This window comes from Lemur catta, chromosome 2 (genome assembly GCF_020740605.2).
Source record: "Lemur catta isolate mLemCat1 chromosome 2, mLemCat1.pri, whole genome shotgun sequence".
Taxonomy (NCBI): Eukaryota; Metazoa; Chordata; class Mammalia; order Primates; family Lemuridae; genus Lemur; species Lemur catta.
In genome coordinates this window covers 129,406,004-129,433,780 of record NC_059129.1, presented here as the reverse complement: position 1 = coordinate 129,433,780, position 27,777 = coordinate 129,406,004, and the positions used below count along the sequence as shown (strand labels likewise).

The 27,777-nt window shown below is 36.7% G+C and overlaps 1 protein-coding gene across 4 annotated transcripts in view; it reads right to left on the bottom strand.

The window, feature by feature from the left end:
* Positions 1 to 27,777, bottom strand: part of UTRN (utrophin) — a 472,601-nt gene that overhangs the window by 68,794 nt on the left and 376,030 nt on the right. For all 4 annotated transcript variants that reach the window (XM_045544518.1, XM_045544519.1, XM_045544517.1 and 1 more), the window contains 5 exons: positions 25,134 to 25,280; positions 22,607 to 22,685; positions 18,606 to 18,666; positions 5,921 to 5,982; positions 3,851 to 3,925 (listed from right to left, as the gene is read on the bottom strand). In XM_045544518.1, the coding sequence (XP_045400474.1) occupies positions 3,851 to 3,925; positions 5,921 to 5,982; positions 18,606 to 18,666; positions 22,607 to 22,685; positions 25,134 to 25,280 (424 nt within the window). The remainder of the gene's footprint in view (positions 1 to 3,850; positions 3,926 to 5,920; positions 5,983 to 18,605; positions 18,667 to 22,606; positions 22,686 to 25,133; positions 25,281 to 27,777) is intronic.

Below are 27,777 nucleotides of genomic sequence, written 5' to 3'. Positions count from 1 at the left end.
GTCATGCTGAAATCCAGTCTGCAAATCCTGAGCTATCCTAACACCCTCCTTCTTTCAGCCTCCATAATTTAGCAACTAACAAATTTCCCAAGCCATCAGTTTTCCCTTGGGCAGTCTTACAAATCCAGACCCTCATCTCCCATCCTCCTACTCAGCCAGTTCAGCCTTGACCAACTTTCGCCTGAACTATTTACTCATTTTGTGTTTCCTGTGCCCTGCAGTCTTTCTTAGATATTATAGAAAGCATACGTCCACCTCCGGCCCTATCTCCAAACTCTCACAAGACAGAAAACGGTTCATAGCTCTCCATGCTATAAAGAAAAATATCCAACACTATGAGAGCTTGAGGAACCACCCCCAAAAAAAAGAAAGGAAGAAAGAAAGAAAGAGAGAAAGGAATTTCAGGAAAGAAATCACCTTTGAAGTGACCTAAATTGACTTTAAGGGACTTTCTGGATATTGTTCAAATAGCTAAGCTAACTACATTCAGGATCCATTACTTGATGTTCCCTGAACTCCATCCACACATTTGATTCTCACACATATAATGCCCTCTCTTCCTAGCCCTGGTTAATAGCCATGTGCTTAAGTTGTCTTGGCTTTTATGGCCTGGCTATTATGTCTGCTACCCAAGGAAACTTGCCTTCTTCATGATGAAGGGACTCTGTCCCTCCCCTGAACGCGTTTTTCTTTTGCTTCTCCGCTATTGCCTATAATATGAAGTTTTTAAATCGAAATACAAAAGAATATATAGTTCATTAATTCATCACATAGCTAAAGATGTAGAATGTTACCAATATCTTGGAAATCCTCCTTAATCACACACCCTCATAATCACAGGGGTTACCACTAACCTTAGTATTTCACTTTCAGTTTTTAAAAGTATGTATGCATCTCTAAATAATATAGCATTTAGCGCTTCATGGCTCTGAATTATATACAAATGGAACCAAACTGCACAAATTTCTTCTACCACTTAATTTTTTCCTTCAATTTTATAATTCTAAGATTCAACCATGATGATGCTGATTGCTACTTCATTTATTTTTGATGCTGTATCATTCCACATTTATGAATATGCTAAAATTAAACAGATTTTACTATTAAAAAGTGCTGCTATAAATTTCCTTGTACATGTCTTCTGCTGTACTGCTATGCAACCTTCAAATTCAAATAATTTACTCACTACGTCCTAAACAACTCCTGCTCTGTGCCAGAAACTATATGAGACCCTAAGTGGAGAAGAACAGAAAATCATCCCTCCCATGAAAGCTTAGTTCACGTGGAGACACAGACAATAAATAAGTAAATAAAAAGAATAATAAAAATTATGACCAATACTTTGCCTTAGTGCCTAAGTTAAGCACCATGACAAGTGGCATGTAAGGAAAGAATCAGGTCTATGGGGAGGCACAGAAACCCTCATTAAAGCACAGGTTGCTCAAGTACAAACAGCTAGGACAAGCACTCTTCAGGCAGGAGGAAGAGAATACAGAGTTTGCCATGTTGATCACCAACTTGATGATGAAATGATGACATCCCTTGTGGAGGACAGTGACGGAGGTGGACAGAGAGATACGCCTGGAAAAGGCCATTCCATTCTAAGGGCAAAAGGAATCTGCTATAAGCAGGGACATTGTGCCCGGGTGTAACGTTCCCTCTCTGAACTTGAGTTCCTTGAGTGTGAGAACCAAGGCTCTTTATATTATCTCGTGCACAGTCCTGGAGCCCAGGGAGTGAATGAACAACGGCAGTGTGCCCTCTGCTTTAGTGCATTATACTGGGAGGGGATTGACACAAAATAAGAGGGGACCCTGACCTAAAGCATAGTATCACCCTATCACACAAAGGGAAGCATATGTCGCTCAGGTGAGAAACTGTCATTATAGGCAATCATAAAGTACCAGAAAAACTGGGGGCAGGTGGAATTAGCTTGTAAATGTCTCCAAAAGAGGTAAATTTTTAACAGTATTTGGGAGGAATAAAGGGTTATAGGCTGTTGCAGAGGACGGTTCAGGGCATTTCAAGTAAACAGAAAGGATGGGAGAGGAAGGAGCAGATAACTCATGAACAGGTGAGCTCCAGAAGCAGCATACAGGCCCCGCTAGACGGCGGTGGGGGAGGAGGCAGGGGCAGGGGGTGGGAGGGCCAGATCCCGGCTGGCTCTAAAAACAGCACCTCGAACATTTAAAATCCAGCACAACCCAGCACTTTTCTAATTGTGCATTACCAAATGTCATTTAGTATAGAAGACACAGGAGTGTCCCTTCTGTTCCTCTCAAGTTTGAGGGAATGAGCTGAGGAGGGAGTTTTTTCTTTAAGGGGTCAAAAGAACCAACAAAAGAAAACACCAAATGTGTTAATATGTTTATCCACTCAGAAGTACTACTGAAAACTGGGACCGTGTGTGTGATGACACAAAGCAGGCTTCTGTCAATGGAGATTTTGGGGCTGAGTCATTTGTCCTCATTTTATATCTCATCAGGCCTGAAAAGACCTTCCAGACTTGTCAGCTGGATCCTGGGCTTGCAGCTGAGCCTCTTTCTAAACTGCTGTCACCATGGGCTCCCTGGGCAGACCAAACATCCCTTTTGTGTGTTTGTAATTTACTTCCTATTCTCTTCTCGCTCAACATACAGATCACCAGCCAGAGTGTGTTGGCTTTCATTCTTTGCACTGGTAATTCTGCAAAACTTGCTGCAACTGCTACAACCTGCTAATTATCTTAGGGGCTCTATGGATTATTCAAGAGTCAAGGTCATCTCATTCTTTCTGGCACTGCCTCATCTGAAGGTGTTTTAATGCCCTTTCAACTTCTCTTAAACACATAGTTTAAAGCTTATCTTAAGCTTTGCATTGCTACATTTTTCTCTAAATTATTCTACACCTCACTTTTTTCAACTCTCCTCATGTAGGCATGATAGGCAATTGATAATTTCTATAGACTTTCAAGGAGCAGATTTTTCAATCCTAACATATCATTTTTCTAAGGATAATTTTCAAAGCTGTACTGAGCTGCCTAGTATACATCAACAATTAACAAAAGGTAGCAAATAAGAATACTTAGAACTTTCCAATTTCCTATCTTAAAAGTATAGACAAATGTCATTTTTCATAACAATTCTCTGATAATGCATATATGTTTTTTGGATAGACTCAATCATTAAAACTAAAACCAAAAATATAATCTGGGTAGCTTAAATCTATACTCCATTATAAGCATTCATATTTCTACTTAATTTTAGGTTATTTGGGGGGGAAATATCCTTTTGGTAAAATGACTGTCGCAGAATATCACTCTGAACACATCCTCCACCAAAAAAAAAAAATGCATCGATAATGCTAAATTCTCAAGACACATTTAAAGAAAATAGACAGCCTTTTGTCTAATTTGCTAAGGTGCCAGTTCAAATTTCCATTAGGAATGTGATTTTTAAGTGTTTCTTTATTATGGGATTGTGTTGAGACAAATTGTTTGTAACACTACACTTTCAAATGGATACAAAGTACTAAAAGGCAATGAGCCACTACTTTGATTCCTTGATTTAATCTTTTTAAATCGGGTGGCAGCATAATTTTTGGAAAAGCTTTTCACATTACTCCTGTGTTTTGGTTAAGTTTGTTCTCCATCTGAGAATGGCATATGTTCAGTTGTTTCACTACTGCTTGCTGATGGGCCAAATGATAAGAGCTTTAATAGAAACATAGCCAACTCCTTAAGTAAGGTACACTGTTCAAATTAACTCTACAAACACATCACCATCTTCATTTATCTTTCTCTTAAAAAAAAAAAAAAAAAAAAAAAAGCAATCCAAAGAATACAGTGATTGACTTTGGGAGAATAACTTACAACAAAGTGCTTTTTGTAGCCTTCGAATTTTGATTGCTGTACGGTAGGCAGAGAAACGTACATTATTCAGGTCAGCTGAAATGGAAAAAGGAACAATTCAAAAGCATGTTTATTATTTAACTTACATTGAATGCTAAGAATGCATTTGCTCACTTCAGATGATGGAAAAACACTATGTCTGTCAAATAAAGTCTTCTCCTAAATTCTACAACATGTATTTAAGAAAGTAATTAAATGACTATTAGCACCATGTTGAGATCTATCTCAAAGCAGTGCTACACAGAAAATCCCAAGAAAGCATTTTCAAATAGGTGTCGGGGCTCAGAACATGATACCCCAAAGTATGGTGCCTTGGAGCAGTAAATACTTAGAACTGAAGGAGCCTGGAAGGCCTCAGAAGCAAGGTCTCCCTGATCTTCTTCCATTCTCCTGTTCCCTGTCCCTCTTTCTCCCTTCCAAGTGATGTACAGAAACCAGAACTCCTCTTCCCCAAGGTGAGACATCGAAACTTGAACTTCTCTTCCTCAAAGCAAGCCATAAGACTTAGAAAAGTCACTGTCTGACCTTATCCTCTCTCTCCCTTGAAGACCCTAGTGTGAAAGCTGTCCTGTCCCTGGGGGTGGGGGGTGGGGGAGGATGCCACACAGAGAGGCCCAGAAGAATTTAAACAGACAGGCTTTGCCAGGTTTCCCCCTCAGTCTATCACCATTAGATCACACCCTTTTGTCCCATCACATTTCTACCAGCTGTCCATTCTTCACTGAACCTAAGCATAAAACCAGACACTTTTTCCTGGGTCTTTGGGTCTTCGTTTCTGAAGGCTCCTGTGTCGTGTAAAACTTTGATTAAATAAATTAGTTACGCTTTACTCTGTTAACCTGTCTTGTATTATAGGAGTGTCACTGTGACCCTTATGATGGGTGAGGAATGGTGTCACACCCTTCTGCCCCAGGTAGGAAAAGATGGAAGATGAGGAAAGGGAAGCACAGCTATTATTACAGCTTAATAAACACATTGCACAGTAGGCTGAGCGCCCTTCCCTCTCTACTGCTAAAGAGAATTCTCCTCTGGGGACATTTTCGCCAAGAACAATTCCTTCTCTTTCCATCAACCTGTCCATCTCCCTACTCATGAAGCTCTGAACTTCTTTTTAAGTTCCTTCCATCCTGATTCATTTGCTTCTTCTGCCCCTTTGTAGATCTAATTAAAATGATTCTATAATCAATATTCAGATCTTCAGAAACAATGGATATTTTGATTTCTTTCTCTGCAGAGTATCAGAGACTAGGAAAGTTAGAAGAAAACTTGGAAATCACTATAATCTGCCCCCTCATTTTACAAACCAGTGGCTTTTCTCTTGCTTGCCCAACTTTTGCAGAATCCTTCACCCACCCAAGTAGCTCATGCGGCAGCCCAATATTTATAGAGATAAAAAGGGGCACCCCTCTTGCTGAAATGGGAGTGGGAGAGGGAGGCCTAGTGTGCTGCTCTAACCCCCCAGCAGCCCGTTAGCTACCCAAAGAGAAAACTTTCAAGACTACTGGAACAAGCTTAAGAAAGTAGGATAAATAATCAGTTGAAAGTCATATTCTATTAGAAATTAAAAAACTGGAACTCTCATCTAATGTGTTTTCTTGCATTTTTATATTAAAATGAAATGAAATTAGATAAGCTAATTTGATAAAATTTACTTAGTAAAAAATGAGCCAAAAGCAAATTTAAAGCAGTGGATTAGAGGTTCCTATATTTTAACTGTATATGTATATTTTTTGCATTAAAACTGGAGTTTAAGATGACTCACTACGAGAGAATTAAAACCTACAAATACATTCCTCCCTGTACTTCCACTCTTTTTGGTTCACACAATTTCAAACGACATAATTCTCTTAAGAAGAAAGGCAATACCTGTGTATTGTATTGCCCTTAGAAGTTCAGCTGCTTTTACATGTCAATGATATGATTCAGTGTAACATGCTATAGAAGAAAAGCTGGTTACAAGTTTCCATTTAAGAATATGCCGTACTCAGTTGTTTAGGTTAATTCATTACTATTAAACAAAACAATACTCACCAAGGGATTGAAAGAGTTCAGTCATTTTAGGATGATCCCAACAGGTTGTCTGTGTTTGATGGCTGGAAACAAAAGGTAAAATTAAAAAAAATTAAAAACTATAAAACATAATATAGGCAACACAGAAAACACCCAAATAGAAATGGTTTTTTTTCACATTTTTAAAAATATGTGCAAAATTATCCCCATCATGGAACACTCAGAAACCCAATGTCCAATTATTACTTAATATTTGAAACACTGAAAATAAATTTCATTTGAGCAACTATATTGTGAAAAGACAGATGAAAATTTTTGTTTTGCCAATTTCAAAAAGAATTGCAGCTAAAAATTAAAACCTAGGTCTAAAGTCTGACTGCCACAGACCCTCAGGTGCTAGGCTTGATGTGCCCACATCACTGTAGGTTTCAGAATGATAGGCTAAGCAGACATAGATTCTCATTCAGAACAAATCTTCTGACAGCAGAAGTGCTGTGAAGAGTTGCTATACTTTAAAAGTCCTAATCAAACTTTCAAAGGCCAGGGATATGAGCAATTCAACTCTGGTTTTGAACTCCTAGCCTCAAGCAGTCAGTCCTCCCCCCTCAGCCTCCCAAAGTGCTGGGATTACAGGCGTGAGCCATCACACCTGGCCTAAGAGTTTAACTCTCAATAACATCACCTCACCATCTATGCAGCCTCCCTCCTCTTCAACCTTACACAGAAATTTCCTCAGTACAAACTTGTTCTCCTCCCTCTTCATGGGAATCTGGATTCCCCACTCCCCTTTGGCTGTGTCTCCTGTGTATTGTTTTCACCCTGCACCCCTCTTCTCAGCTTCCCTCACGTAACCAGCATTATTTTTTATATGGATTCCTCATAATCCTTATTCTTCACTTTTAAAGCAAGTTTTATATGTTCCCTTTTTCTGCAAATTCTAAAATGAATTCATGTATTAGTTAAAAGTCTTTGGGGAATAAGATGAAGATAAAACAGATAAGTAGAGTGCTTAAATTAGCTTCCTTAGATTGTGTGTATGTGTGTGTGTGTGTGTGTATGTGTGTGTGTGTGTGGTGTGTGTGTGTGTATGTGTGTGTGTGTGTGTGTATGTGTGTGGGGGGGGTATGTGTGGGGGGGTAACAGCTCACAACTTGGATGGGTCAGTGGCCTTATATTTATAAAAGGAGTCCACTGCCCCTTATCTAGGTCAGAATAGAGTAATAACATTTAACAGTTCTCCAAAGACTTCTTAGATGACACTCAGATTTTATAAAACTGTTTAGCGAGCTAAGTGAAACAGCATAGTACACAAGAGAGAGTGATATTAAAATATTCATAAAATTAAATTTAAGAGAAATTGTTTTATAAAAACCTATGCAATATATCAAAAAGTGGGACATGTCACTGGGAAAAGAATATAATCACTGTTACATAAACCCTAAATAACTCATAATTTGCTTTGAAGAATATTTAAAGTTTATATGTGAAGTTGAGTATGTAAAATGTCCTGGAAATTCCAAAATCTCAAACAAAATAATATCCCTACGATGTGAAGATCTGTCTTGGGAAGAGATGGAAGGTCGTCTGGCTCCTCTACCCTGGTTCTTGACTGCAGTGCAAAGGCAAGTATTTCCCTTTCCTGGTCTGCTACTGAACACCAACAAAACCATTCCACCCTTTTACAATCTGAATTGCTGCAAAGACCATGGAGCAAGTACTGAAGTTGTTTGACCTAAATTCTTACTATTCACATAGTCTGGCTCAGAGTTTGCCAGAAATGTGGAATCTCAGAAAGAAAGAATTAAAAAAGGATTTGCTGAAAAGATGTCATTTCAGTAATGTCTCAAGGGCCCCCAGTCTCAGACAGACTACCAAAATTCAGGCGATCTCTTGCCTTCTCTTTCGGGTAATTTCAATCCCCATGGCAACAGTACCGTCCAGAGACAGATATCCCATCGTGAAGGAAGAAACTGAGGCTCAAGAACCAAACTAAAGCCATCAGCAATGCAGAGTCGGACTTTATACTTAAACAAGAAATATAAGTACACTTCCTCTAGAGTCACAGATGTGACGCTTCACCTCGCACAACCCCTCCAGAACCACGAGGGGAAAGTACCACCACCCGGCCAGGAGAGGACTGAGAATTCAAGAACACCGCTTGCTAATGGCTCTTTTTAGTGAAGCCACTACTGAGAGCTGAGGGAACATACACATTTGGCAAACAGATGGAGAGAGGGAAACTGCGTCTCCCTTTGTGAATTCAATACCAGTTGATTCATTAGGCAGAACTGCCAATGCTGAAAATAAATACAGCCTCTGGTTACAAAAGTATAACCACAGCTTACCAAACGACAGTTTTTAAAAAAAGTAGACGCAGTTAGCTGTTGGATTTTCTTCTTTTTTTTTTTTTCAAGTGGGGAGAAAAGGTTAAAGTAAAATCCACAATGAACCTAAAGGCTTAAACTATTTGAACAGCTGCAGAGAGAGCTCAGCTCCTCCTGCCAGAATGCTTCCAGTTCTCCCAGACAAGGCAACCAAAACAGAATAACAGTAGCATTTTCCCCCGCAAATAACAACAGCATGGGTTCCAACTACTCTCAAATATGAAAGGGGAGTGGGACTTCATATTGTGCAGCTTGATAAACTAGAAAATTAAATTGTAATTTTGTTACTAAAAATCCTCTTTTTAAAAGGCAACACAGACACAGGAATCTAGCCAAGAATAAAATAAAAAATTAAAAATCTAACAAAGCAGCAATTAACAGTTCAATCCAAAATCACAGAAAGCAAACAATAGTGAGAACATGCAACATATAACTAGCGTGCCCAGACGTGTCAGATTTGCTTGTGTAGGGAAAAGTTGTGAAGGCCCCTGATGTAGGCAAAAAAATTAGTGGGTATCCTGTAAAGTTTAAATTATCTTTGGGTATTTTCAACTCTGCAAACTGAAGAAAACTGATAGCAATGAAAATTATTTTTGTCCACAGAAATGCAAATTGTGTCCATGGGAATGCAATTGATTATGGTCCTGTGGATATTGATTAGTCTGTCAGCTTGCATCTACAGGTAAATTCATTTCAGTTGCCCTTATCTGACTATAAAGATGTAGCGCTTTATATTCTCTTTGGAACCTAAAATAAATTCTCACTAGTTCCTGCATTAATGAGTTAAATGAAATATTTGACACAAGCTCTTTTTATATCTGTATGAGAGTCAAGATCTTACCTCTTTGGGGAAAATTATCTTTTAGTACCTGGGACAAACCTGCTTGATACTGGACTGCATACTGGAATTACACATTAGTGTCCTGGTATAATCATTAAAAGTGCCCTTTACTCTTAAGTGTCCCGGTTGAGATAACATGTAGTCCCTACATTTTATGGACTTTATTGAAATATTAAACCAATAAGGTTAGTAAGTAGTATATCCCTGTACCTATTATAATTTGTAACAAAATACTCTGATAAGCCACAGAAAGTAAAATACAAATAATATAACGTACAACAACAAACAAAATGTTGTGTTCCAACACTGCCTAATATAGGAGACAATGAACCCACAGCAAAGTACATGTGCTTTTGATAGATTGGTATGATACTGATTTCTGGGCAAATGACTGCTGGGGAAGATACTCTTCAAACCCATTTGTCCTCCTTAGAGTGGTCTCATTTTTTTCCATGAAACATTAAAAGATATTCAAAAGGCATCCTGCTTGTCACATAACTGACAGTCAAATATACTTACTTGTTACTATCTACCTAATTTTATGCTCATAACTGGATTTTGTGAGGTTTGCTATTGATCATTCCATTCCAATTATAATTATAAAGGCATATAAGAGAAAAAACTAAAGGTAAGTGAGTTAAGTAAAAATACTAATGTGGGAAAGAGAACTATGTATATTGCTCTGGGATAAGACAATCACAGGAAGAGAAAAATTTCTTCTTTGGTGTGCAAAGAGATATATAACATAGTAAGTCAGGATGTATAATGTTAATTACAGTAACAGCCTCTTATTTGAGTGCTCAATTTGTACCAAGTATTTTTCCAAACTTTTTCTATGTGTACACTTGATTCACATTGCAATTCTGTGATCCAGGTGACAATATTATCCCCATTTTACAGACCAGGGCACTCAGATAACTTGCTGAAGGTCACACAGTAATAGAAATGGGATTTGAACACAGATGTTCTGAGTTTAAGCCTGAGCTCTTGATACGGAAGTATATTTGCATAATGAAGGTTTTAAAATATTTCTTGATGAATCTGTCCAAATTTCAGTCCATGGTCTATCATTATAATCATTACAAACAACCTCATCTCTCTTGCTTCTCTCACCCCTGACAAATCCCAGGCCTGGAGTAGCTGAATTACTAGCCTTCCCTGGACCTGCACAGCTGTGGATGAATACAACTGGAGAAAATCACTCAAAAGACGGACTGATTTTACTTTAAATGTTTGATTTCGAACCTCAAATGTCCAACTGCTGGCAACTGCACTACTCGCCCTAATAAACTTTCTTTACTAAACTCTAAGACGACAATTTACTCCTGTCTTCTCTCTCCCCAAACCGAAGAGAGTTTCCTTCCTACCTCAGTACCATCTGACTTCATCTCACACTTCACTGAAAAACTAAAACCCACGAAATTTGGACTCCTTTATCTTCCCATCACCAAGTCAGTAAACCTCCCATCTGCCAGTGTGCCTTCCTCTCTCCTCATTTAACTGAGAAACTGTCCCCTCCCCTATCAAAACCCAACCCTTCCCAACGATTTCTTTAAAAACTCTAGTGCTACACTATCTCCTTAGAATATAAATGTTTACAGATCGGCTGTCTTTAAACACACACACACACACACCCATTGAATATACATTTTCCACTAGCTATTTTTCTCTCCTTCAGACAAAATTCACAACTGAGTAGTATACGCATCCATTTCCTCAGGTCCCATTCACTACTCAACACACTTCCCTTGGCTTCTGACTCTCTCCTGCACCCAAGCTGATCCTGCCAAAACTATCAATGAACTCCACGGTGCCAAGTGGAATGGCTGCTCCTCAGCATGGGGAGAAACACAGAAGAGACAAGAAACTTCATCAGTAAGTTTCAGAGTGTAGTAGACAGTGAGAAGCGCTATGAAAAAAATAGAAGTCTCCAGAAAATGGGAGGCTAAGGGGGGGGTAAACTTCCATGTTCCTCAGGTTTGTGCAGTTTCTCGATCCCATCACAAACAGTGTCTACTGTCCTCCAAGTGTTTAACGGCAGGAAATCCAAGGTTAGGCTTTTTGGAAACATAAGAGTAAATTTAAGGGAAAAATTTAAGAAAGTTTGAATGTCAATGTTTCAAGAAAAAAAAACCTTCTGTTAAAAATTCAAGCTCTATGATCCTTCTTGGTAACAGGTACTGCAGAAGTATAGAGTCTTCCTTAGATGTCATTAGTTCCTCGTGATAATGAAGACTCAACCCAGGAAGACTACACTGTGAACAATGAATAACTCCATGTCTGTTGGATTGGACTATAAAATGCACTTAAAATAATTTCACACTCAGGGGCAGATTCAAGGACACAAACATGTAAAGGACTATAAAGTAGGCTACCGTGCACCCCAAAACAAAATGTCAATGTCACAGGCATGACTAATAGAACATTTGCTATAAAACAATAGAACAAGGCTTATTTGTGTTTGTTTTAAAATAAAGTAGTAGAATTAATGACTACAATTGATGTGCCTGGGTGTGAGGAAAGGCACAGTTGATACTTGTTTTGTGGGTACTGGAAGACTGAAGTGTAAACGCAAAAATGCTCAACAAACCCAGGGGATCTCTGCATTGTCAACATTTCTACTTGGGCCCAGAACTCATAGGGAACCCCACCTCCTACCCACCCTACCCTCATCTATCTGATTCTCAAACTGGGGAGATTCAGACCATCTCAACGTTCCTGCAGGTCACCTATTGCTGCATTGGCCCTGGTGTGCCCCCGCCTGAGGGAGTTGGCACCAGGATTATGTTCCCACCAGAGTGGAATCTGTCATTGTATCCTTTTAGTTTGCTTTTAAAAGCTGAATTTATAGCTTTTAGCTTTAAATTTTTTTTACTACTTTATCTCTTTGATTTATATATTATTAAAAGCATGGATTCATTACTTCTAAGTTTTTCTATACGGTTGTATGAAATCTTTTAGTGTATTATTTCACTTGATAATCAGCATGCAAAAGATATCCTATTTACAATTTTTAAATCATTATTACTTCTGTACTTCTGCTAGTTTCAGCGACAATTTTAAAAATTTAATCTTTACAAATTAAGGTACAGATATTTTTTTTTTCATCTCACAATGGCCCCACAGCAATCCTTCCTGTATTGTGTGGTAGAACTGCATCCCTGACCCTAAAAAGAAAACTGTACAGTAAGGCTGATGGAGCGAGTACAGTGCAATGGAGCTGAGTAATCTAGAGGATTCCAAGCCAAAATTCTACTCCATGGCCCCAGCAATGTACAGATGAATTGCAATAAAGGTGTTATCTTCTTAGGTCCTGAAATAGCTAATGTCTTTCAAAGACAATGTCAACTTCACCGAAATTATCTCAATTAACCAGGACACTAGTAAATGCACTAGAAGATTTCCAGTGACGATTTGCTGACTGCTGACTGCTGACTGCTGGCTGCTGCAGGGCAGGCTGTGTGCTATTTAGTTTTCTAGTTAGCCATGGTGTGCTCAATTATCCAAAGCTGCCTCTGAGCCCAGGAGAAGTTTAGTGATCCCAAGGTGCTTACATTCTTGCACAAAGCAATTTCGTTCTTACCTCCTCATAGCAGAGTTGGCCTAGTGAGTTTTAAGTATTTATTTTCAATAAAGAGTCACAGACTATTAGAAAACAGACTCTCTAGTACATTTTCTTATGCTTCTATTTTACTTACTTCTTTTTTATTTTTATTTTTTGTTTTTTAGAGAAAGGGTCTTGCTCTGTCACCCAGGCGAGAATGCAGTGCCTCAGTCATAGCTCATTATAACCTTGAATTCCTGGGCTCAAATGATCCTCCCTCCTCAGCCTCCTGAGAAGCTAGGACTACAGGTACACAGTGCCTGGCTAATTTTAAAAAATATTTTCTAGGGACAGGGCCTCTTGCCTAGACTGGTCTCAAAGTCCTGGCCTCAAGTGATCCTCCCACCTTGGCCTCCCAAAGTGCTGGGATTACAGGAGCCACGGAGCCCGGCTCATTTATTTCCTTACCCTTAAAACCAAAAAATCAAGCTCCACTTCTGGAAGAGACCCTAAGTGTGTATTCCAAGAGTTCTCCACTTAAAAATCTGGAACCAGAAGAATGCCATCCCTCATCGTGATGAAGGTGGAAGAGAGAAATGAAGACTACTGTACAAAGCCTTTCGGAGAGAGCTGTACTTGTTTTTCATTGTTAATTATATCTGTGTTATGGATTTATTTTGTTCTAGGATGAGTTTTCTATAACCTTTCAAGATAAAGTGCGTTATGTTAATTCTTTGCTGTTGTGGTTATACATACTTTGTTAGCTGGGACTTTCCTGCGAGGCTGCAAACTTGGAGATCTTCTTGCTGACATTCCTCTCTGCCCTTATTTAGGGAAGGACTATTTCTCCTATATTGCCTAAGCTGGGTCTGCAGTTCCTCCAGAGAAATATGCATTAGTTCTCTCCTCTAGATGGTGCATGTAGTTCTGCCAAGACAAGTATATGTGGTCTTTGCAAATGAGCTGTATGACTGCTATAAAGAGAAATTACTCCCCAAGATTTCATTTACAACTATAAACTTCACTTCTTTTCAGCAATTGATGGATTAGGGAAGGTACGGGGTGGCCTTGGGAGGTCAGAGGAGGTTCTAAAACAGCTTCACAGGATTATCAATAACAGACACAAGCATAGAAAACAAAAACCTAAAGGGAGATGTAATAAATTGAAGAAAATCTTGATTTAGACCTACTCAAAGGGGAAGTTAGAGCAAAGGAGAGAAATGAAAGAGTGGTGTTTATATAGATTAGTTTATTCTGGTTAATACATTGCAATATTGAGAAATGTCAGTTTTAGAGATATGCAAGGTCTATGTAATTAGAGATTACTAAAATATCTATATTAAAGCTGTGTGTATATAAGATTGAACACTGCACATAGACTCTATTAACATCTGCACTTCAAATTCCAGTGGGAAAAACAGCGCTATAGAACTAAGTTATGTTGGTAAAGCCCTGTCATGAGAGCAGAATAATCATTTGTACCAAGACTAAGGCAAACCGAAAAGTCAAGCAGTCAGGGTTTAGAGAAGACATTGTAGGGGAAGAAAGGAAAACCATATTTCCTAACTACATCTTACTAAATTCTACCAAATACTATGGCTTACAGAGAGGCTGGATGTGCAGAGAACCATATACATTTTAAGTTCCACAGGACGTATGAACCAGCTTCGTTGACTGTCTTACTCACGGATAGAAATCTCCCCACTGACAGAAATCTCCTGACCACATAAGCGGGGAGAGGTAGAGGAGGGCCAGTTTGTTTCCCGCCTCAGAACTCTTATAAAGGCAGCACTGTGGAGGATGGCATCTTCCTATCTATAGAAAAGCATCTTTGTCCCATTACCAGAACATGGTGTGAAATTGCCTTAAACATCTAAAACATATATTAGCCTATAGAAATAAGCTACAGCAAAGCCAACACAAAGGCAGTGTGGAGCACTGGAAAGAGCATGGGCTTTGTCCTTGGACAGCTGTGCTCACTTGCTGGCACACAGTAGGTGCATAATAAATGGTAACCAGTCTATATTATGAAAGAAAGAATGTTTGCTCAGATTTTTGCCATTATTATTCTCCTTCCTGAATATAATCCTTCTTCCTAACCAAATTCTCCATGTGACTAAAACATTCTGTTCTCTGCCTCAACTAACACAGGGACAGGATGCAGCACCACGTAGCAGTCAGGAGTTCGGGAGCAGGACACAGTTTCTGGGTTTGAACACTAGCTCTTCTCTTTACTGGCTGTGTGATGTCAAGCAAGCTATGTATGTATTTATTAATCACCTACTAGCATACTTATTGATTATTTGTCAAGCTTTGCCTATAATGGAAGTACTTGTAGTACTTATATTAATACTTCACTGAGCTACTGTGAGAATTAAAAGAGAAAATCCATGCACAGGATTTTGCACAGCACCTGGCAAACAGTATTCAAAAAATGTAATTTATTATTATTGTTATTTCCCATGGCAATTATTTATTATTATAATATATTATTATTTCTGGAAGCAAATGAGAAGCAATGAGTTTTACATGATAAATGTGACATCATTTCTTTTATCCCTCAGAATCCCTGGAGGTTAACTTTTAGTGGAGGAAATGAACAACCTGTGCAAAGCACAAACATGTGACCCAAAATTTACAATGAAAGAGATCTGGATTTGATGGTAGATTTTTGTATATTTTGAAGGCAGCAAGAGCTATTTTAAATGGTCTTAAACCCAGACTACCAGCTCTCATTGGACTACCCTAGGGGAAAAAATAACTAGATCAGTTTCAGAAAGTCTACCTTAGAGGCAGAAAATATAATTTAAAAATATGAGGTTCAAGTTAAGATATTCACAAATAGAGGGATTTATAATACATAGATGCTTTCTGTTCAGATTTATATTCTATCATTTTCTAGAAAAAAAAATGAGTCATGGAGCCACTGCAGTATGCTTCGAAATATTAATAAAGAATTACCTAGAGAGACAGAAATGCAGTGGGGAGCCATCAAAGTATGTTTTAACTGATCTATAAAATTAAAATATGACATAAAAATTATTTGTCCTTCCTATTCTCCTTTCAACTTTCTTGCTATATTCTAGCAGTGGAGTACATAAAACTATATATTTAAACATTGAAAACATTGAGTACTTCTACCTGAATGTTATTTTTTTTCTTGGCTAACTTAATACATTCTAATTTGCCCAGGAAATTCTAGTTGCATGACAATCATGCTAAATTTGTTTTTAACATTCTTCTTTCACTTACTTGTGCAGCCATGCAAAGGGGAGCGTATATTAAAAGCCTTTTCATTCATCATTTACTTGCTTATTAATTTGGGAATTAAATTTTGTTTTCATAACAATTCTTCATCCAGAAATACTGGCTTTTATAACTCTACCTTCGGAGCCTGATGTTCCTTCTTTATGAGGAAATAAACTGTTAAATTACACAACAGAGCAAGTAATAAAAAATTCTGGTTAAACAAGTTTTGTAAAAGCAGAAGAATTTGCTCTACACAAATGAGCAAACATTTAAATATCTGAAAGACTTAAAAGACATTTAACACTGAAACTATATATGTTTAAGAAAGTCCAATCTTTTACTTGTGATGGAGAAGATATTTTACGGTGCTATAGTCCCAAAGGTCATTACTTAAAATACTGGTCATCATTGTATTATATATATTTTCCAGCACTGGTTATCCTGGTCAGTGGATGCCAGATAAAACTAGCTTTTATTCCACCAATCTGCCCCAAAGGAATTCGAAGACTGAGCAAGAATGCAATACTACCAGATCATACCAAACTATAAACATTCTAAGTAGAGAAATTCTGATTTAGACAACTTAATTCTCAGTGATATGTATTTAATAACTGACCTGGACATACAGAAATTTCTTTTAATAGTAGAGCTAAAATTAAGGATGGACTTTAAAAGTGTCAAATCAAACAAATAACCATTGTATAAACATATTCAAGCAAGAAATTTAATATTTTCTTTATTTAGTAAAAACAAAAATAGGCCTTACTGGATCAAGTTTGCATTTTTAAAAAAATAAGATGATACAGGATCCTTGGTCAATTCAAAATTAATTAATTTCAGTTAGTTTGCATGAAACATCTTGATTTTTGTATAGTACATGTATTAGTTTTTGATTCCTGCTACAAAAGAAGTCTTTCTGGGCTGAAATCGAGGGTGGTAGGGCTGTGTTCCCTCTCTGGAGGTTCTAAGAGAGAACCCCATTTCCTTGCCTTTTCCAGCTTGTAGAGGCTGCCTGCACCCCAGGGTCACGGCCCCGTTCCTCCATTTTCAAAGGCAGCAGCTGTCATCTCCAAATCTCTCTCTTACTCCTCTGCCATCCTCTTCTACTTTTAAAGCCCTTCTACTTTTAAATCCACAATATCTCCCTAATTAAAAGTCAGCTGATTCGCAAACTTAATTTCATCTGCAACCTTAATTCTCCCTTGCTATACGGCCTAACATTTTCACAGGTTACAGGGATAAGGAGGTGAGCATCTTTGGGAGGTGGGGGAAGTTATTATTCTACCTACCACAGTACATCAGATTTATATCTAAACTGCAATATTCAATTCAAGTCAATATCCACCCAAGCAAATTAAAATTCTCTAATACTATTGCTATTATTATTATTGTTATTATAGTGTGGAATAAAAATGTAAAAATTACAAAAAAGATTTTAAATTTGGGTTAGATTATCACATCTTCTTTCAATAGAGACATGCCAACTTACCCAGCTTCTGACCTCTTTCCCAATGCCTGTACAAATGTGATACCATCAACTAGTTTGATACCTTGTTCTCAAGTTTATCACAACTCAGCACATTGTCGATTGTATACTGATATAAGTATCAAATCCCCATAAGACAATGTAACAGATATTGCTTATTATACTTTCTGTATATTATATTATATTATATTATATTATATTATATTATATTATGGTAACAATTTTTTTTTTACCTTGAACATACATCTCAGACTACAATAAAAACGTCAAAAGAAAACACTATTTCACTAACATTGACTTCAGATTTTTCAGGAAGAGGTATATTGGAAGAGTATATTATTAGCATTGGCATAGATTTTAGAGATACCACACCCCATTTTAGGAATGATATAAAGGAAACTTGGCCCAGAGATCTTCATCCAGCTTCCCTGAGGTCACACAGCTAACCTGTGACAGAGCTGTCTCCTGATCAGTAAGTGTTCTCATGATTATGCTGTTCACCTTACATATAAAATAGGGTCAACTATGACTCTTATTACTATATCATGTTGTAAATCAATAGCATTACTGACTTACATTTCAAGGGACTATAGAGGTATTTATCATTCTGTCTCATGACAATACATCAACTAATCCAAGGATTAAGTCCTACTAACACCTTGTGTAAATTACACTAAATTTATTAAATGTCACATAATAAAAAGAAACAGCATATTAGAAAGAGAAACTAATTTGACAATAAAAACAAAGAATGAGTCTACACTACTAATGCAGATAATTTCCATAAGACAAAGAAAAACTTGACCAATATTTAACTTTTTCATGATAAATCACTATTTCTTTTTGGTGGATTAAGAAAGTTTATATGAATTTCCTGGGAGAAAGAAAAATGATTTAGAATTGTACAGTTAGAGAAAGACCATGTCAAGAGTATTTGAAAATTGTCATTTTTTCCAAATATTTTGATCTCTGCTTTAAAAAGTATCAGTTAAACACACCTATAGCCTAGCCCTAACCTAATAAAAGACAAATATTACTCTAATTTTTAAACTAATTTTTTTCAAATATTAAATATATGTGCTTTCCTTCAAATAATAGGGCTAAATTCCATTTTTAAAAGTTATGGGGGTGGGGAAGCCTCTTAAGTTATCAATAAAACTTTATTTTCTTGGTATCATAAAGTAGAATGAAAATCAACTTACTTGATGTAATAGGGCACTTTATTATGTGAGATGGATCTTTGCCATGGCAGCTGGACTGAAGCTGGGGAAAGAAACAAAGGGAGATTATTGGAAACACTGGTAACTCAAAAGCCTTACACCTTAATGCAAAACAACTGAACATATTTTTACAGCAAATTCAATGATAACTGCTCTGGTTTTGGAGCTGGATTCCTATAATTATGAAATCTAATAGGCCAAACAAAAAACAGCTTTAAAGATTCATTCGAAGTGAGGAAAAAAACAACACAGGTTCAATTTTTAATACTTTTAAAAATCACATTTTATCATCTATGACCACTATAATTTAAAACTAGTCCCATCTGGAAACTGTACCTTTTTTTTTTTTCTTTTTTGGGAGATAGGGTCTCGCTCTGTCACCCGGGTTAGAGAGCAATGGCGTCATCATAGCTCACTGCAACCTCCAACTCCTGGGCTCAAATGATCCTCCTGCCTCAGCCTCCTCAGTAGCTGGGACTTGGCTAATTTTTCTATTTTCTGTAGAGACAGGGTCTCCCTCTTGCTCAGGCTGTTCTCCAACTTCTAGCCTCAAACAATCCTCCCACCTTGGCCTCCCAAAGTGCAAGGATCACAGGCATGAGCCATCCCGCCTGGCCATGTACTCTACATAATTTTGATAAAACTAAAACCAAAATTAATTTTACTTGTTATATCTGGATTAAAAACTAGATTGTTCAAGACTGAATTTTCCAAATCACTAATAACATTCTTACATTGCATCATATTCATGGGAATAGCTGTTGAATACAGATGGCATTTAAACATATTTAATAATATGAAATAATAAAAGAGAAAATTCCAATGAAAATAGGCAAAAGGTTGTAAAAAAGCAAGGCAATCATCTGGGCAGAAGAATCCCAAATACTTATTTTCATCTGAAATGCAGAGTGAGCCCAGTTTCCTATGTTTGCACTAGGCATTACTATAATTTAGATGTTTATGTTTTTTTTTATTGAAGTACTTATTTTTTACAATTCCAGTTACTTATTTCTAAAAATGCATAATTTTTACATTAAACCAATTATTTTAAGACTTATTTAAGAAGAGTAGTACATGTGAATCTAGAGCTATAAAGTAATTTTGCAAAATGAACTAATAAGAAAATTCAAATAAAACTTTGCACATCTCACTATGCCCTTATGTAGCCAGTTGTTGCCACTGATTTTTTTTTCTGAATTTCATATCATATTAATATCTTACAAATATATATAGCATTCTAAACTTGGCCAAGCATTTTCAAATATATCTTTTGGTAAGGAAGCCAGCACATATTAAAGTTCCATTTGATAGATGGGAAACCAAATACACAGAGATAAAATAATTTGCACAAAAAGTGATAGCCAGGAAATAAATGGTCAAGCTCAAATGTGATCTCAAAATTTCTGAATACTAGTTCAGCAATTTTTCTACTCAACTCTTCTTTATAAAATGCAAGTATTCCTTTCTCCAACTACGTCCATAAAAACTATAAAAAGGGGATGAAAATGAGGAACTAGGTATGTTAAATTTCTCATTAGAGCCAACCTCATTTCAGCACTGGCACCAGGCTAATAGGTCAGTTTGTATTTTGTGCCTAACTAAACAAGCCTCTTTTATAACCATGGATAAAGTCCAAGAAATATAATAAAGCCAAGGATTCAAGCAGCAAGGGATAACAATTCTTAAATTTACTAATTGGGATTTTGTTTACACTTCTCCATTCATTTTAATAATTGTTTTGATTTAAATAACTTCGACATCCTTGGACCATCAGTTTGAAACAATAGAAGGCCATGTGTTTGAGTTTCACAAAATGTGTTTGAATTTCACAATATTTCACTTCCTAAAGAACATGTGCTTGATTTCTACTATGAGAGTGATTGCTAAGTTAAAGTGTAGGGTTTCATCAATATTAAAGATATTGATCCTTAGAACTGAAAAGAGAATCTCTATTATTTTGTAAATTCCTCTTTAATTTGGTCTTAGTACATAGCTTCACTCTATAAAATTCAGTTTAAGAAATCTGGAATATTTAATATCTAATGAATATACTGCAAATTTCCATCAACATTGAAGGTATCCAAACTGTAAAAATGCATCCTGGTACCCAGGTATACGTTATAATTCCAAGAAGGACTACACATCACTCAAAGATAGACTACTTAAGGGGTTTGTGACCCAGAAACAGTGTGTGTGGTGGGAGTGGGGGGTAAAGTTGGTGGCAAATGTTAGCCAGGAAGGGCAGGGAATGACTGATTAGGATTCTTGAAATTGTAAAGGAACAGCCTGACCTTTAATTGAGGTAAAACAGTTTATCAACAGTGACAACAAGATTAAGAGAAAACATAAATGCAATCAATTTAGTTCCAAGACATGGGATTACTTCAGTTTTCTCTATGGTTACAGTTACAAAGAAGTTGTCATAATTGAGAAATAAGCTTTGCCCTAAGTTTCAAACTTGACTTAAATTGGATTAAATGAAACAAATTGCTTTCTTACATATATTTGCCAAAAGAAATGAAAGGAAAGGAATTAATATTTACTCAAAGCATTTGTGTCAAGAACTGTGCTAGGTGCTCTGTGTAACTGGATATGGTTTGCCATTTAATTCTCAAAATAATCAGAGGAAAGAGGTATTATGGTATTTTAAGACACGGAAATTAACTTTCAGAGATTCACAGTTCTGGTAAATGGCAGAATAATTATTTAAACTCAATCTGGGTGACTCTGAATCCTACATTCTTTAGTGTCCTCAGCAGTGAATGATAAATAAAGTCAGAGCTCAACTTACTTATTCATGAACAGTCCATAAAATTAAAAATTTCAGTTGGAGAATACTACATAAAAATCTACAAGTGTAGTTTGGCTAATTTGCAATACTTGACCAGAAGAAAAGTTAAGTGTAATTGCAGTGAGTCTAATAAAACCAAATTCTTCTCAATTAAAGATTTATGGAGAGTGATATTTTATTTTAAAAGCTTCAGATGCAGCACTATTCACAACAGCAAAAATATGGAATCAATTTAAGTGTCTATCAATGGACGAATGGGTAAACAACATGTGGTATACATACACAATAAAATACTATTCAGCCATAAAAAAGCATGAAATCATGTCATTTGCAGCAACATGAGTGGAACTGGAGAACATTATGTTACGTGAAATAAGCCAGGCACGGAAAGACAAATACTGCGTGTTCTTGCTCTTTTGTGGGAGCTGAAAACGTTCACTCTTGGAGATAGGGAAAAGAACAACAGATACCTCAGGTTCGGAAGGGTATGTGAGTGGGAGGGGACATAAGAGAAGTTGGTTAATGGATACAAACATACAGTTAGAAAAAAGAAATTCTAATGTTTGATAGTGGAGTAGGGTGCCTGTAGTTAACAATGACGTATTGTATATTTCAGAGTAAATGGAAGAGAGACTAGAGTGCTTCCAACACACAGAAATGATAAATACTCAAGATGATGGATACCTCAAATACCCTGACTTGATCACTATACATTCTAGGCACGTAACCAATATATACACCCCATAAATATGTAAAATATTATGTATCAGTAAAATAATAAAATAGAAAAAAGCTGCAGGTGCATTTTAAACTAATAGCCACTTTTGAAGGAGAAAAATTAATTTAAAATCTTAATATACAAAAATGATTTATTAAGAAAAAGTTCATAACCTTTCTTTGCCTATGACAAAGCAATAATGATATGATACTATATATGAGTTACCATAAAAGATGGTCCAGTGAAAAACCATAAAGACTAATTCATTTTTATACCACTTCAAAGACTTACCAATTGTTATCATATTATTATAAATAATGAATAAGCAATATTTTAATTAATATGAATATCTCTTTTCATACATTTGATACAAGCAAATATATTTATAGCAAAGAATATAGCTTCTTAAATAAAAGTGAAAGCATAGGGTGATTCATTCAATTAATGCGATCAGTCAAGTTTATTAGTACTTACTAGAAAGAAAATGCTGAGAGGATGGTCCAAAATCTCTGTGGGCTTCCTGAAGCTGTTTAAGGCGATCATCCACAGAAACCTGTACACACAAACACAAGACAGATGAAATAATGTGTTTCAAAACAATGGCTTTAATCATATCCTTGACTTAAGGACTATAATAAATGGTGCTGTTGCCCAAGATAACAATTGCTTGTACAGATTCCTTCTCTATCTCTGGTATCAAGTAATAGTATAAAAATGGGCTCCTTCTGGCATCAAGTAACAGTAAATAATGCCAGGTGCTTTTCTAAGCAATTTATATAAATTAACTCTTTTAATCCTCACAATAAACATAATGGCTAAGTATTACTACTACCATCACTTTACAGATGAAGAAACTGAGACACAAAGAGGTACCCAAGATCATAAAGCTAGTGAGTAGCAATGCTACTATCCATACCCTGGCCACCTGGTGCCAGAACCTATGCCTTGTTACTCTACACCACCTCTAAGGCAGTATAGGCCTCTTCAGCCTCTAAAATCAAGATGTGGCCACGGGATCAGTGGCTACTAATCTCTCTTTTGTAAGGAAGATGGTAAAATGCGCTGTAGAGGGCAAATGAAAAAGAAGCCTAGAATACTCCAAGGGAAACTAGACAGATGAATAGATAGATAAATAGATCAATGATGGGTAGATAAGATAGATAGAGTAAGATGATAGATAAAAGATAGTAAAAAGACACATGAGTAAGGACCACCTTACTTTCCTCCAAGTTCATGTCTGATCATCTCTACTTGGGTTTGGGATGTATATTCAAGTGTATACCAGCAGTTTAATATACACCATATATTTGTTTATATACATTCCATAGTTAATCCTCCTATGAAAATGCAGTTATGAGAAACTAAATGCAAATCAACAATAATTACATGGAGCCCACTAACATTTCCATTTCCCTTTTCCTGGTCTTTGTGAAATACTAGTCATTGTTCCACTTAGAATGACAATCTTATTTTCAGCTGTCTTTCATTGAGACTTGTTCATGTCTGGCTCACTGGACAGCTAGCTCTAGTTTCTCCTGGATGGCCATTTAAATAGCATTAATATGCACTTTGTTTATTAAGGCCAAAAAGCATTAAAATGCCACACGTTATGAGTAAAGTAAATGTTATTCCTGAAACTTAACAGCATTTCCTGTCAGCATAGATTTTTTTTCTTCTTATTCAACTAGCAACTAACATCTGAGCTCTAGTGGTTACCGGATCATAGATAAGGATGACAGAATACATGTTTTTTTTCAAGTATAACATTTTCTCTGACTTCTAATCTTTGGAGATGCTGATAACAGAAATAGAATGGGAAGTAAATCAAGATGGACCACAAGAATCTTCACATGAAGATAATGATTTAGAGCAATGGAGCAGAAGATAAAAAGAAAAAAAGATCAAACACTGTTTTGTTCTAGCCACTAGAAAAGCACATATGAACTTAACAGATTTTGCCTTACTAATCCCAGATTGACACTCTTCGCAAAGACAGAAGATTGTTAAATATTATACATTCATCTCTTACTTCTTCAGTTTCATTAAGAAAATATGAACCACTGACTATTTTGACATTTGAATTAATTCAGCAAATCTATTATACTATAAAATATTATTATCTGTCAAATAAAACACTTTTATATACTACATCAAAATTGCATATTTAAGGTTTAGAGTCATTAAAACAACTGCATTAGAAGAGCTCAGATGTAAGAGCTAAAGGTAAACACCACTATTTAAATAGCAACCAGTTGGAAGAAAAAGGATGGAGACTTTCTTAATTTTTCAAAATAAAACAAAAAAATAGACGAAGGTTAAAAAATAACTCCTTTATGAATCATTATGGGAAAAATGTTTCCGTGACCTACCGTAGGTTTCAATTACTGTGATTTATCTGATCTTTTGCAATTTTCTACAAATATCATAAGAATAGCATATCAAAAAATTACATTCAAATCTATATGCACCGGCTGGGCGCAGTGGCTCACGCCTGTAATCCTAGTACTCTGGGAGGCCAAGGCAGGTGGATTGTTTGAGCTTAGGAGTTCAAGACCAGCCTGAGCAAGAGCGAGACCCCGTCTCTACTAAAAATAGAAAGAAATTATCTGGCCAACTAAAATATATATATAGAAAAAATTAGCTGGGCATGGTGGCACATGTCTGTAGTCCCAGCTGCTTGGCAGGCTGAGGCAGGAGGATCGCTTGAGCCCAGGAGTTTGAGGTTGCTGTGAGCTAGGCTGACACCACGGCACTCACTCTAGCCTGGGCAACAAAGCGAGACTCTGTCTCAAAAAAAAAAAAAAAATCTATATGCATAAATAAATGAGGCTCTTGGGTTCAAGATACTGAAAGACAAATACCTGGTGTTGCCACATGCTAAATTCATTATCAATTACAAAACAAAGAAAAAAACGGTGGTGCATGGTATTATAGAATAGTGAGGGAGGGTTCAAAGCCACCAAGTTGTAGGCCTGCATTATTGAGGGGGATAAGCTGATACCTGTAAAAGCTTCCATCGCATATTAAGGTCATCTAGCTGGCGAGACATCTTTACAGATGGATGGAGGTCAAGTGGAGACAGCTGACTGGATAAATCATTCACTGTTTTAACTTTTAGGTGGATTGGTGCAATTTCTTCTCTAAATGCCTACAAGAAAGGGACAGAAAATATGTCATCAGAAAGAATGTGACAAAAGCTAGTACACTTGACCCTTGAACAACACAGGTTTAAATTGTGCAGGTCCACTTATGCAAGGAACTTTTCTACCAAACATAGGGAAAATACAGTATTCACAGAATGCAAACCCGAGTATGCAGAGGGTCAACTTTTTGTATAGCTGGGTTCCGCAAGGACTTTGGAATTTAACTATGCTCAGATTTTGGTATCCTCAGGGGCCTGAAACCAATCCCCTGCATACACCACACCAAGGAAACTGTACTACCAACTTTCCTTCAGGGAAAATGGCAAAGCCAGCAGAGAGATTACCTGCTGCAGCTACCCACTCAACACCACAGCTGACTTAATTCAGGCTTCAGTAACCTGGATGAGGAGGCAGAGTCACCCTTTATAACCCAACATTATAAATTAGTTTGTGCAGAGAAAAGCCATAATTCAAACTTATTTAAATGATTATGTAGTTCCTTTCATATTTTTTAATACATGAAATTTAGTCTGGAAAATGTTTGCCATTATTTTCCACTGTACTGATTTCTAGTCTTTATTCTATCCTTAATTTTCTTTCATATTTTCTTTTCTTTCTCCTATTTCAACATGGCTCCTTGAATACTTTTTCACTCAATGCAACAACTTGATTTAAACATGTTCCACTTAAAATTAAGTTAGAAAGTGGCCCGTAAAAACAACTTTCCTAACCACAAAATCAATGCCTATTTTAGACTCCATAGATAAGTCCTGTCCCTTTCAAAATCATTTATCATCACTGTCTGTGGTTGGGGCCAGGACAGGAAGAATGAAGTCTACAGGAAAAGAAGTAAATGAATCTTAGAATTGACAATGCCACCTCTGAGCACAGTACAGAGAGAGCTGGTATGTGTGGGGGCAGAGGGTGTATGAGAAGAGCAGAAGATAAAACAAAACATATTTTGGATCAGTGAAAGTAATATGTCCCATAAGAGCAAACGGAATAACGAGAATAGTACCTTTTCTCCATTCTCCACATAACTCCACCTGCCTCTATGTTTATATTCTCTTTTTCCAACAATCCTTGCCTAGATCCTAGGGATCCTTTAAAAGGCTCAACTCTGGTCCCCACCCATCAAGAAGATTTCCCTGAGGCCTTTCCTCCTGCAGCCTAGACTGGAGGCCCCTCCCAGGAGGCACTCTTAGGGCATTTTCTCTGCCCTCTCCAACCTAGCCAGGACTTTGAGCCAGCACACATCTGGACACACACTTCGGGACTGAGGGGTTTGAGGGTGGGGCTGTTGTGATTGGTGTCATACCAAACCAGTTATTAGATATTTGAAATATCATTTCTCATCAGAGCACTTGGTAGTTGATATTATGAGCAACCATATTCTTGACGTCCCAACAAAGAATGGAAGCTTCTTGAGAACAGACACTCTCTAGTATTCGACACATGACTTGCAATACGGGAGGGCGGAATTCATTTATGTTGATAAAGGCCCGCAAAAATGATATTTGATGCAAGATTAAGCCAATATAGAAAGAGAAACAGAATTGAGATGCTAAAAGAGAAGACTATAATATTTTTAATTCTTTGGTATGTCACAAAATTATAGTTAATCATATACAAAACTTCACTTACAGATAGTAGGTGTTGTAAACATCCTGGTAGCATTGGCCTTCAGGTTTTTATCATTTCTACATTCCCTATTCTTTAAGAGACTAGGCATAAGTCTATTAGCCCTTTTCTGTCACCACTACAAGTTTAGTAAAGAAATAATATACACTAGAAATAATATATACCAGGGTGCTTTGAAGACTAAAGTTTTATTAAAACACTATGGTATTAATTTGGCTTCTTCCTTATGTTTATAAAAGGAAAGCCTCTTTAACCACTTCCCCCTTTCCTTCTCTCTTCCAAAACATTTGTAGTTACCTTATATAACTCCCCCTTCTATAACATGTGAAGGATGGTAGAATATGTCATCCCAAATAGGCCACGTTGGCATAAAGATTTTGAGCTGAAGACACTTAAAAAAACAGGTGGTACAAAAGGGAACTCTGACCTTTGACTTTTTCTTCCTGAAATCGGGAGACATTAATAAAACTCCCATATTTAAAATGTCCTCCCTATGCCAGGAGGAAAGTAACCTGTCGTCAAGGATGAAAAGTTAAGACTAAGAGAATTCTGTACAGACAGACCTTGTTAAAATAATTCTTACCTTCCTTTAGTCTACCTTCATAATTTAGGTACTTTTACAAAATTGCCTCCTTTTGTTCAACCTAATATAAAGTTATTTAGTTGTTAACCATTTCTTTGGGTCTTCATTTCCTTATGGGGGACTCTTGTGTCACAAAAAACTATATGAAAAAAATTTGTGTGCTTTTCTCCTGTTAATGTCTTATGTCAGTTTAATTCTCAGACCCACATGAAAAACCCTAAGAGGGAAGAGGTAAAATTTTGCCTCCCCTACACATGTATATGCTAAAAATAATCATT